Source organism: Rattus rattus, chromosome 2 (assembly GCF_011064425.1).
Source record: "Rattus rattus isolate New Zealand chromosome 2, Rrattus_CSIRO_v1, whole genome shotgun sequence".
Lineage (NCBI taxonomy): Eukaryota > Metazoa > Chordata > Mammalia > Rodentia > Muridae > Rattus > Rattus rattus.
This window is the reverse complement of record NC_046155.1, coordinates 44,479,113-44,494,989: the sequence shown is the minus strand read 5'-3', so window position 1 is coordinate 44,494,989 and position 15,877 is coordinate 44,479,113. Positions and strand designations below refer to the sequence as shown.

Below are 15,877 nucleotides of genomic sequence, written 5' to 3'. Positions count from 1 at the left end.
AACTCTGTTAAGCTTATGGAGGACAGGATTGGAGAAGTCTAAGAAGGGTTGGCCAGGCAAGCCTGGGAAAATGACTAGAATAGGCAGGCTTGTTTGGTGGAAGAGAGGTGGCATACAAAAGGTTGGTGGGTTTGATCTGATGAGACGGGAGGGGTGGGGACGGGGTGGGGGGAGGTTCTTAGTGGAAGTCAGCTAATGGCTTAGAAAAACTTCAGAAAAGCTGAGAGCTTCAGTACAAGTTGAATCAAGCCATGGCTAAAGGACACCTGTAGGCTTTTCCAGAAAGTAGGGTAGGTTGGAAGGAAGAGGACAGGAGACTGCCAGCCTTGGTACCTCACATTGTGGAGAAACTATAGGGACCACTAGGCTAAGAAGCCTGGCTCCCCAAGTCAGCACTTGCAATGCTGACTGCACATCCCTCAGGAGGAAGCAAGTAGGCCAGTGTGGCAGGTTCTGCAGCTCACTGAGCTGGAGGGAGCTGAGGAAGCCTTCAGTGAATGTGTAAAGTGCAGACCAAGTCCTCAGTGACTGTGCACCATTTGGCATGGGCATGGTGTGTCAAGGACCCCGAATACCTCAGATGCCCTTGGGTGACCTGAGCCTTCAGCTGGTCCAGAGCAGATGTTGGGAGCTTGTGCAAGTACAATAGTGTGTGTGCAACTAAGAATAATTGACTGGAGTGTGCAAGAGCGAGCACCTGCAGCTCCCTCCTCCTGCATGACTGGGATCTGAGTTTGCTCCCCAACAGGGACTGCCTACAGAGATGATCGTACTCCCCTCTGTCCTGAGCATGATACACCCGCTGAGGATCCAGTTGTTGGTGCCTGGCGCTGCTCCATAAGAGTGAGCACAGCCAGGCTGGAGAGATGGTTCAGTGGTTAAGAACAATGACTGCTCTTCCAGAGGTCCCGAGTTCAATTCCCAGCAACCACATGGTGGCTCACAACCATCTGTAATGAGATCTGATGCCCTCTTCTGGTGTGTCTGAACAGCTACAGTGTACTTATACATAATAAATGAATAAATCTTTTTTAAAAAAAGATTTATTTATTTATTCATTTATACATAATAAATGAATAAATCTTTTTTAAAAGATTTATTTATTTATTCATTTATTTATTATAAGTACACTGTAGCTGTCTCCAGACACACCAGAAGAGGGCATCAGATATCTTTACAGATGGTTGTGAGCCACCATGTGGTTGCTGAATTGAACTCAGGACCTCTGGAAGAGCAGTCATTGTTCTTAACCACTGAGCCATCTCTCCAGCCCAAATAAATAAATCTTAAGAGTGAGCACAGCCTATCCAATCCCAGCTCTTCTGAGTGTCTATATCCTTTCTTCATTCTTTCTCTACCCGAGACAGGTTTCCAGGTCCAAGGGATGCTAAACACAACAGCATTGGGGTTCTTTTGAAATAAGTAAACTGTGGTTTCGAAGCCAAGTTCTAGGATGGCACTTGTGAAACTGCCATGGGCGTTCGTGTCAAGTCTGCTGGCAAGACAGACTCGGTACACAATCTATTCCTTTCTGTTCTCTTCCCACGTGATCTCAGCATCCCACCTTTCTATAGGAAACTCCCTTAACAGACAACTCTTACTCAGTGCAACAAGCTGATAAAAGGAAAATTCTTTACTGTGAAAGAGATAAGATTTGAAGCCAAAACAAATAAGCCAGCACTAATTTAAACAGGTTTAGTGGGACACACCTGATCTCAGCTGTGGAGGCAGGAGGATCAGTTCAAGGTCACCCTCTGCTATATAACAAGACCAGCCTGGGCTTTAAGATTTCATCTAAAAAGTAAAACAAAACAAAATTTAAAAAATTAGTTCTAACACACTCTCGACTTTCTCTTCTCTGGGACACAAGGCAGAACATTTGTTAAATGGGTGTTATCTGTCCTCCAAGTCACTGCCAGTTGCTTCACAGGGCAGCTGTGCGAGAATAATATCGTTTGGAGAACACAAACCTCACTTTTGCCAACCTGTCTTCCCCAGTTCTGCTGTAAGATAAAGCATCTGAGTGTCTGACACTTGTGTCCTGACACACACCTCAGGGCTGGTTTGGCTCTAGGAATGCACACAAAAGTTATGTTGTGTGGGTGACCCAGGAAGAGGAAGGATCTCAGACAGAGGTCCCCAAGGCACGAGAACCCTGGCTTAGTCAAGATGTCCTGTTCGCTGTGGTGGTCTTTGCTTCTACTTTGTCACCTCTGGTTGCCCAGCACATTCCTTATGGAGAGTGTGAGCTTTTGGCCACAAGGTACTTCCTCAGTAGGAATGCCACCTGTCCAACAATGCTGTAGTCTTACTGAGCCCTAGAAGCCTGTTTGGCCTGTTAAGTTTTCCAGAATCCTAGCCACTTGTCTTGAAGTCAGAACCAAAGCTGGACCTTCTGGTTTGCCTTCTCCCGATTCCAGCCCTGGTTAGCTAGACGGGAGTGTCAGGACTGGTCTGCAGATGCTGGGAACCCATCCACCACCACCGCGCATGCTTGGTGGTTAAAACGATGTCTCACACTGTAGGTAAGGATGGCCTCAAATTTGTGATCCTTCTGCCTCCCATGTGCTGGAATCATAGGTATGAGTTATTACACTAGGCCAGCATGCTCGGTTTATTTATTTAATGTGTTTTTGGCAGTAGCAACAGGGAAGCACCCAAAGTTCCCAGAGTCTGAAGGAACAGTACTCTCCAGCTATAGGTGTTGGGAGATAAGGCCTGATTTAGAAGCACACCCACAGGTGCCTGCTTCTGGTCAATTTTCTTTTAAAAATTAACTTAATATTTTATGTGCATGGGTGTTTTTGCCCGTAATGGCTAGAAGAGGGCATAGGAGCCCTTGGAACTAGTTACGCTTGTTAGCCTCACATGGGTGATGGGAATTGAACCCAGGTCACCTGGAAGAGCAGCCACAGTAACTGTTGAACTATCTATTCCAGCTCCATTAAGTTTGCCTTAAAAAAAAAAAAAATTACTATCTATTTGAGACAGGGTTTCTCCATGAAGCCCTGGCTGTCCTGGAACTCAGAGCTCTGTCTGCCTCTGCCTCCCTGAGTGCTGGGATAAAGGCGATCACGACATTCCTTGTCTTCCTTTGTTCTGTTCACGTTCCATGCCAGGCATTGTGCCGAGGGACTGCCATGCATGTTACTCCTCACAAAACGTGAAACAGTTATTTCTTTCAACAGATAGAAGAGACTCAGATGCCAACAAAGGCCAAATGGCCAGTTTGGTGAATCTTGAGGCAAGCCTAGGTCCTTTCCTTAACAGTGACTATTCCTAGTATTTATGCACATGTCTGCTTCTACCTGGGCCTCAGCATCCACCTTTCCAACCTAGTCTGTCTGCCATAGAGGAGAAAATAGCCGTAGCACCATAGCTCTGGCAGCTACACCTAAGTCTACTATGAGGTCCTAAGTCTCTCCTTTCCATGGCTGGCATGGCGCAGGCCTGCCTGCCTGCCAGGTCACAGGTGGCTCAGAACTCTCCTGCACTTCGTGACATGCCTTTCTTGATTCTGGGTTCTGGATTTTTGGAGACACCCAGGTCAAGGGTATTTTTTTCCTATCCTGTCTGTTTTTCCCGGATACCAGCAGGTAAGAGTCATGATTTTGCGTTGTTCACTACTAAACCCTAACATGGAGGTGGGTAAGAGCAGCCAAATGGATGTGTAGAATGAGGTAAGAATGAGATGATTAAATTCCTGACTGTAAAGTACACAGTAAATTTATTAATTGGGTTATGTAAACATGAACTGTGGAGAACTGTGGCTTTGTTTTCCACAGATAAAAAAAGGCATCAAGCTAAAGGAAAAAAAGCTTCAAACGGTATTTTCGATACTCAACAATCTCTACTACTCAATCAAATGTTACGAGACACGTTTAAGCTGAGAAAAAGTTTTAATAACACATACACATACATTCAGAAGACTTTTAAACAAGACAGTATAAAATTTTAAAGGAAAGAAAAAACCATTGCATTTACTGCCTAAGAGCTAGTAGATTAACTGGCTGACAAGAATGCCCCGGGGAAACTGAGGCACAGATGAGGTGCACCTGCACCAGAGTAGGCGTCCTCACAAGATCGAATTGTGCTGACTCTCGCACCCAACTATACCTCACCCCTGCCTCCTGAGAGACAAGCCAAGTCAGTCCTCCAACTCAGCTGCTGGTCAATGAGTCAGGTTTTAAATTTAAAAATCCTCCTGGTTTCAAGACTCCACACATTATTACTGACCCCACCAACTCTATCTATTCTGATTGGAGGGAGAGGGGGAGAAAAAAATACAAAACAAAAAACAAACAAAAACCCCAAATGCTTCAACAGCCCTGGGTGGTAACTATCTTATCTATCAGTACCAGGGAGATATGTATATATTTCTTTGTTCCTTTTTCTCTTTCTTTCTTTTTTTGTGAAGTCAAAAGCAAGCTACTATTTGCATTAAAAAAAAAAAAAAAAAAAGCCAACCTTCTGAAAGGTGACAAAGGCACCGTTGCCATCAGGACACAGACAAAACAATGCACAAACACTGACTTCAGTGCTACACAGGTGATTTTGTGTACGAAAAGCCTCTTCATTTAACACGAATTACAGAACTGTATTTTCAGGTAACAAGAAAAGCAGGTCAGAAAAGGCAGTTACACACAAAAGCATAAACACAAGAACTTTAATTTTCAGCTTGCAGTAAGGGTAAAAAGTTTGACATACACATCCAGAAAAGTAGACAAGGATTATTTTTGGCACAGTAATATTGCCAAACACACCACCACTCAGTGCAAGCTTTGTTTGCCAAGTCCCACACATGGCCTGACAGTCTCTGTGCAACAAGCATCTCCTCCCTCCTCACCGTCCCATTTTCTGGGCAGCAACAGGCAGAGGGAGACAACGCATGGGGACTCAGAAGGAGATGGAAAATACTTGATTTGGGAGAAACCATGAGCTACTTGTGCTAAAATAGAATCACAACATTTCTACGAGAACCTAAATGTAAATACTGACTGGACTATGACCTGGAGACTGAAGACTGCTACCAGAGTCATAAATACAAAGGCCTGAACTGATGTCTGGCCATTTATTTTAAAGGGACAGATAAAGTAATTTTCTCTAATGGAGAAAGACAATTGAAAATAGAGATTTTATTCTTATTGGAACTGCTAAATAAGAATGTATCAAAGTGGTTTTAAATTTGATGGGTGGTTATTGGTTGAAACTGCAATATAAAAGGATCACTTAAAAACCTGAATAACCCACTTGTCCCCGTCAATGTACACAATAGAAAATATTTACACACTGTAATTACAAGCAATATAAGCAGATTTTTATACTTTGAGATTTTGTACACTTTACACAATGCAAAATGAGAAAAATATGAACACTTATAAAATTACACACAAATAATGTATCTACAAGGTATTAAATTACAGAGTGAAAGCCCCACTGTTGGGCAGATAGATGCCAGAGTTTCAAGCTTCAGTCAAATATAACTCTTCGTATCTATCTCTTTAACCATAGTGGCATTTGTAACAATACCCTTGAGAGGTAGCATCAAGACAATATTCTTACCAGTAAACTCAACACAGAATAAAACTTTTGTTGGTCTGACTCTTGGAGCCTGGATCAGCCTTAATTCTTGAAAATGTGATTTGTGTAGTTTTCCCTATAGAATTTCTAACTGCCCAATGCTTGACACGAGCTCTAAAGTTGCTAACGCTATTTTAAATGATGGATTTAAGATAAAATGGTTTTTATTCCTAAGCCTCAGTTTAGAGGTAGAAAGTTAGCTCTCAGAACTTATTTTCTCCTCTCAAACCATAACACTGAGCCCAGTTCCCTTCTCCACCCCTCTCCCCTGGACCCACACAGACATTAGCATGCTCAGAAGACAGCAAGCCGCTCCAGCCAACATTCAAAGAATAAGCAGTTGGCATCCTTTTAAGGAAGCAAACTCCGCAAACTGACAGCAGTCGGCAGGAGTGTCACTACCAAAGTCTTCAAAGGGTGTAAGGCTCAACCTAGCATGTGCACCTCTGCTAACCTCTACATCTAAACTAAAGGATGGCTTTCCAGTGTTTCAAAGAATTTAGAGCAGCTGTGGTTTTCAAGTGCAACAACTTCAAGATACAGACTCGAGTGTGCCATGAGCACGCATACAGGTGCACCTGTACACACACACACACACACACACACACACACACACACACACACACACACACACACACACACACGTCCCCAAAATAAACACCATCAAGGCCTCTGCTAAATTATATACTTGTGGAAACAAGGATTTTGGAAACTTCCAGATTTTTAAGCCTTTATATAGAGACTTCTGTAATATAGTTACCAATGGCCAGAATTCTAGCTTAGCTGAGATTTTATGATTAAACCAGTATTTAAAAATATATGCATTACAAGAAACCCTAAACAAACTGCCTATGAATGTTCTGGCATTTTAAAAACAGTCACTATGTTGTAGCTTAATCTCTTCCTCTAAGGGCAGTCTGACAATATACCAGATGTCTGTTCCTTGATTTTAAATATATTTAAAAATCTCAGATTTATAATCTTGAATACTAAAGGATATATATGGGCTGAAACTGCCTATGGTTTATGGGTTTTTAGAAGAGACCAACACTTCTAATTATAGGGCTCTGTTTTGAGCCTTCCCTTTGCACCCTAGAATAACCAAAAGGAAAATGAAAAGCAGCTGAACCTTCCGTTCTGCGTCCATCTCAGGCTGGCCCGCACTTTTCTTCCTGACTTTCTGATGATCCAAGTGCTATGCAGCCCCTTACACGATAACTGCTGAAGACTTAGCAAGAGGTGGAGGTGCTAGGAAGGCGGGCTGGGTCCGCAGCTACCAGCTGCTTCCACCCCCCCTCCTTTCCTCTACAGTCAGCTGCAGATGGCACTTCGTATCTGCTTCAGAGACGGGAAAGTCTTCATCACCAGCCTCACACTGCATATGCACACAGCCGTGTTCCTTAGCATCTGCTGGATCCCACAGTAATCCCCTTGGAAAGGCCCTTCTCGGTTTGTATTTTTGCTGCTGTAACTTCTGTTAAGAATCTGGCACCCAGAAGTCATGAAGCTGCCCCTTAGAGAAGGGGGGAAAAAAAGAAAAAAAGGAACATTTTAATCAGATTATAGATTAATCCTTCTAAAACTACTAATCACTGGACAGCAGGATTTGATAATGAAAGTTGATAAAATCTATCTATCTATCTATCTATCTATCTATCTATCTATCTATCTATCTATCTATCTATCTATCTATCTATCTATCTCTGAAAACAAACCTTTCTTTCTTTCTTGGGACAGGGTCTTACTATGTGGCTTTGGCTGACCCTGAACTCACAGACACCTGCCTGCATCTGCCTTTCAAGTGCTGGGACTCAAAGCATGAAGCAACCATGTGCAGCTGAAAATTTCTTCTGATTTTATAACCTTTATATTGTGACCTACCAGTAAAAATGCATAATACAAGTATAATACAAGTAGAGGGTATTTTTTCTCATGGGCACACCCACAAGGGGGATGTATTTAAGAAGATTAATGTGTTAAACTGATGATCAAGTTTTGCTATTAATGCCGCATTGGCACAGCAAATTAGCCTTAAAATTTTACTGAAGGAACTGGACAGATGAGTCAGTAATTAAGAGCATTGACTATTCTTCCAGAGGATCTGAATTTAACCCCCAGCACTGAGTGACAGTCAGCAAATGTCTTCACTCCCATCTTAGGAGACCTGACATACTACTCTGGCCACCAAGGTTACTGGGCATAGAAGTGGCACACATGAATATAAACCATCCGCACACACAAAATAAAATACTTAATAAACAACAACAAAAGGCTCCACACTGCACAGAGAGCTCGAGGACATCCCCAAGCTCAGCTGATAGGAGTCCTCCAAGCATGCACAGGGCCCTGGGTTTGCTCCTCAGTTTGGAGTGAATGGCGGTGGTGCACGCCTCTAACACTGCGCTCTACTACACCTGGCTACAGACCACCCTGTAAGCAAAACACCACTGACATTCGGTAAAACAAAGGATTCTACCAGAGAATATGCTCAAGATGTTTCCCTCACTCACACAAACTTGTACATAAATGTTCATGGGGAAATCATTATTAATGGTCAGAAAGCAGGACCACCTTGCGCTCATTTTGTAAGTGGATAAATGAAATGTTATGTCATTTAGCAACAGAAAGGGTATACACATTACAATATAGATTTGTCACTGTCCGGTAAGAGAGGCTGATCACGAAAGACCACATCGTTTATTCACACGCAGGAAACATCCACAAGAGGAAAACCTCCACAGAAGACAGACAGGCATCTTAAGGGGAGCAGAGGCCTTAAGGTGGTGGAGGAACAGGGAGCGACTACAGAAAAAGTGTGGTGAAATGTGTCCTGTGTGTTTATCTTAACAACTATTAGAGGTACTCGTGAGACAGCCTCCTGTGTTTGATTCTCTGTGACACTTTTAGATGTGTGCAAGCCATTTCTGAAAATAATGGACAGAAAGAAAACAAACTCTAAAATTCAGACACAAATCATACATCATGCAGGAGTTTTCATAATAAATAAAACGTAAATAAATAAAATGATACCTGAGTAGGCCGACAGTTCTGGATTATTTCCTGCCATTTTCCATGTATCCTGGCAACCAAGTCTTTTACCTTAAAAAATAACAAAGAGAAAGAGATATCAGATCAAAGTATCTGCACTTAAGTACAATCCATCTAGCACGACATAAAGCAGCGGCAGCACTACTGTGGAGGAGCAGGCTGTGCACAGGCACTCAGCAGGACTGCAAGTCCAAGGGCAGCTGCTGGAGACCCTGCTCCAACCAAACAAAACAGCAAAGTTAAATACAAACCCACACATATCCCAGAGCTATCCCAGGCCTGTACCCAACAATTCTGTTTGATTGCTGTCAGTAAAAGGCAGCATCTTTTTGGGGAGGCTGTCAAAATGATAATATTTTCTTTATTACCATAATTTATATTTTTTATAATCTAAAATGTGAAATAATTATTACTTAATTTTCTTGTTTGCTTTTTGAGACAGTCTCTCAATATAACTGTGGCTATTCTGGAACTCTGTATATAGATTAGGCTGGCCTCAAACTCAAGAGATCAACCTTCTCCTGCCTCCTTAGTGCTAGGATTAAAGGTTTGAGCCATCTCACTCATCCTTAATTTTCTTTTATTTTATGTGTATGGGAGTTTTACCCCCAAGTACATCTGTTCATTGCTCACTGAGGCCAGAAAAGGTTCAGATCTCCTAGAACTGGAGTTACCTATCACATACAGATACGTGTGAGCCGCCATGTCAGCGCTAGAAATCTAATCCGGTCCTCTGGATGGTCAGTCAGTTCTCTTAACAGTAAGCCACCTCTCCAGTCCTAAATTTCCTTTTTAAAAATCATTTTATGAGATAGGGTTGTTCTATGTAGCCTTGATTAACATTACATTTAAAAAAATTATTGGGGTTGGGGATTTAGCTCAGTGGTAGAGCGCTTGCCTAGTAAGCACAAGGCCCTGGGTTCGGTCCCCAGCTCCGAAAAAAAGAAAAAAAAATTATTTATTTAATGTATACGGGTATACTGTACACACACCAGAAGAGGGCATCGGATTCCATTACAGATGGAATCTGTATCTATCACATACAGATACTTGTGAGCCACCATGCGGTGCTGGGAATTGAACTCAGGACCTCTGGAATTGAAGTCAGTGCTCTTACCTGCTGAGCCATCTCCAGCCCAGCTAACATTTAATTTAAAGCAATTTTAGCCTCCTGAGTACAGGGGCTACAGCAATGCACTACCGTGCCTGATTTCCTGTTACTAAAGATGGTCCAGAGAACCACACATCTGCCTTTCAAGACATTTCTCCTTTCCCCACGCAGCTGTGGCTGACTGGCCTCCCTATTACCTCCACTTGTTAAGTGCTGGGATTGCAGGCATGCTCTACCTCACCTAGTTAAAATAGTTAAAATAGCCAGAAAAAATGAGACATATTTTCACTATGTAGCTCTGTGGTCTAAAACTGGTTAATGTAGAGCAGGCTGGTCTTGAACTCTGAGAACTGTTTACCTGTCTCCCAAATGCTGATTTGAAAGAAGTGATCCACCATTCCTGGCCATAAGTCAGGAAGACAAGGAGGCAGAGTCAAGTGGATCTCTGAGTTTGAGGCCAGCCTGGTCTACAGAGGAATTCTTGAGATAGCCAGTGCTACACAGAGAAACCCTGCCTCAAAACCAAAGTTAAAATTTCCACTTTTTCTCACTATGTAAAGTTTAGAAAACTGTCTTAATAACAATGTCTACAGAATAATAACTTGTCTACAGAAGGTCTGGAGAAGCAGGAAGCTACTAACCGATTTCAAGAAGACCATGTCCTGCAGCAGTTTACAGGGCCAGTTGCTTCTCTCTAAGAGAGGCTCTGGGGCCAGCCTTGCTGGGACAGCTTTAACAAAACCCAGGTCAGTGAGATGGCTCAGTGGATAAAAGCACTTGCTGAGTAAAAGTCTGGTGGCCTGAGTTCCACTTGTGGAACCCACATCATGGAAACAGTGAACCCATTCTTGTGAGTTGTCCTATGACCCCTGCATGAGCAATGTGGCAAACACACCAATCTCCTAAATACGAAAAAAAAGAATGACATCTAAACCTTAGTAGTCCCTGCTAGGATGTCTGTCAGCAACAGCCAACAGCACTGCATTATAGGTTGCTAACTAGTCACACTCCAGAATATACTTCTGATGCTCAGGCTTTGTGTCTGAGACCAAATGTGTGTGGAGCAGTGTGTCCTCATCATTCTCAACCACAGTGTTGGAGACAACAGCACTCACAGCATTCACAGACTGGTTAGATGCTGACTGGTGAGCAGGGCCCCGCTTGTCTCTGCCCTCCCCCAGCACCAGGCTCCACCCCATTTATGTGGGTGCTCATGCTAGTACAGCAGGCACTTGACTATACCCTGTGTAAGGGCTTTAATTTGTATAATGACAAAGACTAAAGTCCCTATAGTGCTAAAGAAATTTTCTTTGAGTGTCTGAAATTTTAGAACAAAGAGCAAAGTAAAGAATATATTTGCCTTGAGATTACTTGTTACCTGTGCTTTCAGCAGAGCTGGCAAAGCACTCAGCAGAGGCTGACTCGCTACCCTCCTCCTGACTCAGAGTGGTGAGTGACTTACCTGATACTCAGGAGGCTGAGGCAAGACAGCAACAATTAAAGGTATTTGCCATGAAGTCTAATAACCACGTTTGGCTCTCAGGATCCACATGGCTGAATAAAAGGACCAAGACCTACAAGTTTTCCTGTGACTGATATACCCCAACCAATATGCATACACTGGAATTTGTGCATACCCACCCCACCCAGGAAATGAAGGAATGAATGTTAAAAAACAAAACAAAACAAAAAAGCTCGAGGAAAGCCAGGCACAGTGGTAGAGACCTGTGATAAATACTTGGAAGGCAGAGGCACGTGGATTTGTGTGAGTTCAGAGACAGCCTGCTCTATACAACGAATTCCAGGCCAGCAGGGCTACAAAGTGAGACCCTGCCTCAAAAACAACAACAAGAAGGAGCTTAAACCAAGCCTAGGCCATATAATGAAACTGTCCTTACTTTAAAAAGGCCTTTTATGTTCTTCTGAAATAAGCATATCTGGCTGAGTATCCAATTAAGTAGGCTTTAAGCTATACTCTCTCTCTCTCTCTCTCTCTCTCTCTCTCTCTCTCTCTCTCTCTCTCTCTCTCACACACACACACACACACACACACACACACAATTTCCCTCGCCCCACTCCAAGAGAGTCTCCCAAGTGCTGGGATCACCATCAATACACTGACTGGGCACTCAGTGGGCAAAGTGCTTGCTGTGTGTGTAAGCCTGAGACTGGAGTGTGAATCACAGAATCAGTGTAAACCAGCTGTAGCAGCACACATCTGTAATGACTGGAAGCTCTAAGGCCAATGGACTGTGTTTTAAATCAGGTATAAAGAAAGCAATGATTGATGCTCATAACTGTCCCAAGACTTCCCATGTGCACCACATCATGTGTATGCCTACACACCTACCACAAATAATATACTTACTTTAGTTCTGTAGAAAAGTCTTGCATCTTCCCTAATATCACACTTAACATGCTTTTCCAAAGCCCCACAAAGCAGCACGAAGTGTTTCTACACGAAACAAAACAAATGCAATAGATGAAAACAATTCTGAAGTCTTGCAAATCAACAAACTATGCAGTTAAAGAAAAACTAAATTGCTTAAAACTTACTTAACAGAGTCCCATCTATGAAAGGTGTTGACTTCCATAAGAACATAATGGTTATGATTCACTGCTAGTTAATTTAAACTTGAGCCCTCATAAGGTGGAATGAGCACTGATTGTCGCATGGGCTTTAGCACTCATGTGCTCACAATTTAATTCATTATCCCTTTTCTCCGCCTCCTGCCTGCAGAGAACAGTGCAGCTACAGGCCTGTGCCAGTGCTCTCTGCTCTTCCCTCAGAAGAATACCTGCATGCTTGCCCTTTACTGGGTTTGGAGAGATGGTTCAGTAGATTTTGGTTCTAGAATCCATGTTAGGCATCTTATAATCATGTTAACTATAGCTTCAATGGATTTGGGGTCTTCAAGGGCATGTGCACTCATGTGTGCACACTTCCATGAAGGAATGTATGTGTGTGCATGTGTGTGTATACCATGGTGCATGGGTTGAGGTCAGAAGACAACTTTATAAGTTGGTTCTCTCCTCCCTTTCCATGGATTCTAAGATGTGAACTCAGGTTATCAGGCTTGCTTATTTAGCAAGCCCTTTACCTGCTAAAACACCTTGCCAGTCTCTTATGCTTTTAACTGCATTATTTAAGAAGCAGGGTCTCACTATATAGCCCTGGTTAGCTTGGAACTCATTATGGAGAACAGGCAAGGCTCAAGCTGGAGAGATGGCTCAGCAGTTAGGAGCGCTGACTGCTCTTCCAGAGGTCTTGAGTTCAATTCCCAGCAACCACATGGTGGCTCACAACCATCTGTAATAGGATCTGATGCCCTCTTCTGGTATGTCTGAAGACAGCTACAGTGTACTTATATACATAAAATAAATAAATCTTAAAAAAAAAAATTATCTCCATCTTAACCGCTGAGCCATCTCTGACAAATAATTCTTGTCACTAAGATATAGTTGCAGGGTACCATGACTCCCCAGTTTCCAGAGCACACTCTGATTTCTAGAGCAAAACCAGTTAACTTTTAAGTTTTCTTCTAATACACATATGCTCATCCATTTCACAAATGAAATCACCTACTTATAATAATACTAAATATTACTTACCCGTTGTCCAGAAGAAAAAGAATGAGAACAACTAACTTCCCCAATTAAATGGAGAAGAATGTAGGTCAGGTAATATGCCTGTTAGAGAGAAGAAGGAAATTACTACCCATGAAAAGGCTAGTATAAATACCACCCCAGTTTACAGAGTAGCAAAGCTACCCAGGAAAGAAAGGATTTCACTTAGTCTGGGAGGAAGGAAAGCTGTGTATTTAAACCAGACTTTCTGATTTCTAAACTAAGTGCTTTCTTTTTACAGCTGCTTAGCCCTGATCTGCAGCAGAGTGTATTACATTAGTAACAACGACCCTCGCACCCCAACTCTCACTCTGTTCTGACAAGTGTCCAGAAAGCAATAAACTATAAAACAGGATTTACTGGATGCCCTATGTATTATACTCTGAGCTTCTGTTCTGGATACCTGCTTTTCAAGTTCTAAATGAAGACTGTCATCGATGGTTTCATTGGGCTGTTCGGCCTTTTTCTTCAAGATCATTTTCTTCAACAAATCAGAAGGCTTCATCTGTACTAGATAGCGATGTAGGACTGGGATCTATGAAGAGAAGAGACCGGTCAATTGTTGAGCTAATTCCAGTGCGTCCACTCTCATTCCCGCTCCTTTTCCTGGCTTGATAGTTCTATGATTACCCATTTTTCTGTTTACTTTAAAGTCCTTAAATGTTTAAGGTATTTTATGTTACATTTAGAAACTGGACATAAATGCCCAGGACAAGATCAAATGACATTATAGTAGCGGTCACTGAGTTCTAAAAAGGAAGCACTATCCAATGTGGTGGCTCAGACTTGCAATCTCAACCCTTGAGGCTGAAACAGGAGGTTATCACTGCGAGTTTAAGGCTGACTGGGCTATTAGTGAGTGGCAGGTCTGGCTGACACTGAGCACTAAGCCTGATGGGTTATTCATTTGGTTCTCTTTTATACAGATATAAAAGAAAAATGTAATAGTCAAGACAGATGTTAGTAAAACCAACAGCAGAAATGCTATCCTGGATCCTTTAATGGCTATAAATAATCACTAATGCACCGAGGTCTTTTAATTATCCTAATGGTTCAGGAATGGAGCCATAATCAAATCCATGTCCACCTGACTATCCCACAGCATCCTGTGCATATTCTTACGCGTTGGTTTATATGACTAGATTATGTCTCCAAGAGTAGAGTATCATACATGAAGAATATTGGCATTAGGATATCTTCATTTATTTCTAGGAGATAACCTATTACCTTACAGTGAATTGCAATTCAAACAATACAGACATACCCAGATGAAGTTTTGTAATTTTTCAGATCCAACGATAGGTAGCGCTATCGCTGCTACCACTCTTTGCAAAGTCACCAGAACTGAGTGAAATTTCTGTATGATCTACTTCTGCATATTCATATACATCTCTACTGACAAGTGGTGGCAAACCACATTAAGCTCTGGGATCTATAAAGACCACCTGTATAAACAGGTATAAGATGTGGTTAACAGCTCAGAAACTTCTAATCGATCATCACACTGCTAATCTTGGGACAGTAGATAAATTCTCAATGTCATAACTGCTAAATAGTTTATTTACAGATTAATTCATCAGTCTGTAACTGTCCTATAGGGTAGCGGCTATACCATCTCCATTACAGATTAAAAAAAAATAAACTGAAACTTTTTTATTAGGTATCATGCTAAAGATTAAAACAACAGTATCATGCTTGAAAGCTGAATTTAATAAGGACTTTTTTGGTGTTTTGTTTTTGAGGCAGGTTTCTCTGTGTGGCACTGACTGTCCTAGAATTCTGTAGACCAGGTTGCCCTCGAACTTGGAGGTCTGGCTAGTTCTGCCTTCATAGTGCTAGGATTAAAAGCATGAGCCACCACACCCAGCTAATCAGGACATCTGATTCAGAATTCATAAATTTATTTTTCCCAACATCTCACTAACTCTCCCATTAGAAACAAAAATATATTTATTTTTACCTGAAGATTATTGGCATTAGGAATATCTTCATGTTTTTCATCCAAAAGCTTTGAAATAATCACCAGACTGAGGCACTGCCTCAGCTGCCTGGAATTAGAAATGAAAAGCATTTATAGTGTGTTTAAGCAATACCGCTGACAGGCACGTAGTAAGTCCAGAGAAGTCTTCGTCTCCCAGGGTTGTAGAAGAAACAACTATTACAGAGCTGCAGTATACTCATGTAGGAAACATACACACCAAGTTAGAACTGCCTCTGGAGGGGCTACAGTTCAGTTGGTAGCATGGCTGGCTAGCAGGCACAAGTGGTGTGGTGCATGCCTGTGATCTTGGTGCTCAGCAGGAACACCAGGAGCGCAAGAGCAGCTGCCGCCGCAGGCCAAGCCTAGACTTAGCTTGAGCTACTAAGAACAAACAGAAAAGAAAGTTGAGTGTGATGGCTAAAGACCTTAATCCTAGCATTTGGGAGGCAGGGTAGGTGGGTATCTCAAATCTGAGGCCAGCCCAGTTGGAGGACAGAGTTCTAGGATAGACAGGGCTAAACAAAGAAACT

The 15,877-nt window shown here is 42.3% G+C and overlaps 1 protein-coding gene across 1 annotated transcript in view; it reads right to left on the bottom strand.

Moving 5' to 3' along the window:
- Nucleotides 1–4,384: 4,384 nt before the first annotated feature.
- Nucleotides 4,385–15,877, bottom strand: part of Slf2 (SMC5-SMC6 complex localization factor 2) — a 60,218-nt gene continuing 48,725 nt past the window's right edge. The window contains exons 15-20 of the mRNA XM_032892049.1: nt 15,327–15,414; nt 13,770–13,901; nt 13,352–13,429; nt 12,108–12,194; nt 8,611–8,679; nt 4,385–7,093 (exon numbers count right to left, since the gene is read on the bottom strand). Of these exons, the coding sequence (XP_032747940.1) occupies nt 7,058–7,093; nt 8,611–8,679; nt 12,108–12,194; nt 13,352–13,429; nt 13,770–13,901; nt 15,327–15,414 (490 nt within the window). The 3' untranslated portion in view covers nt 4,385–7,057. The remainder of the gene's footprint in view (nt 7,094–8,610; nt 8,680–12,107; nt 12,195–13,351; nt 13,430–13,769; nt 13,902–15,326; nt 15,415–15,877) is intronic.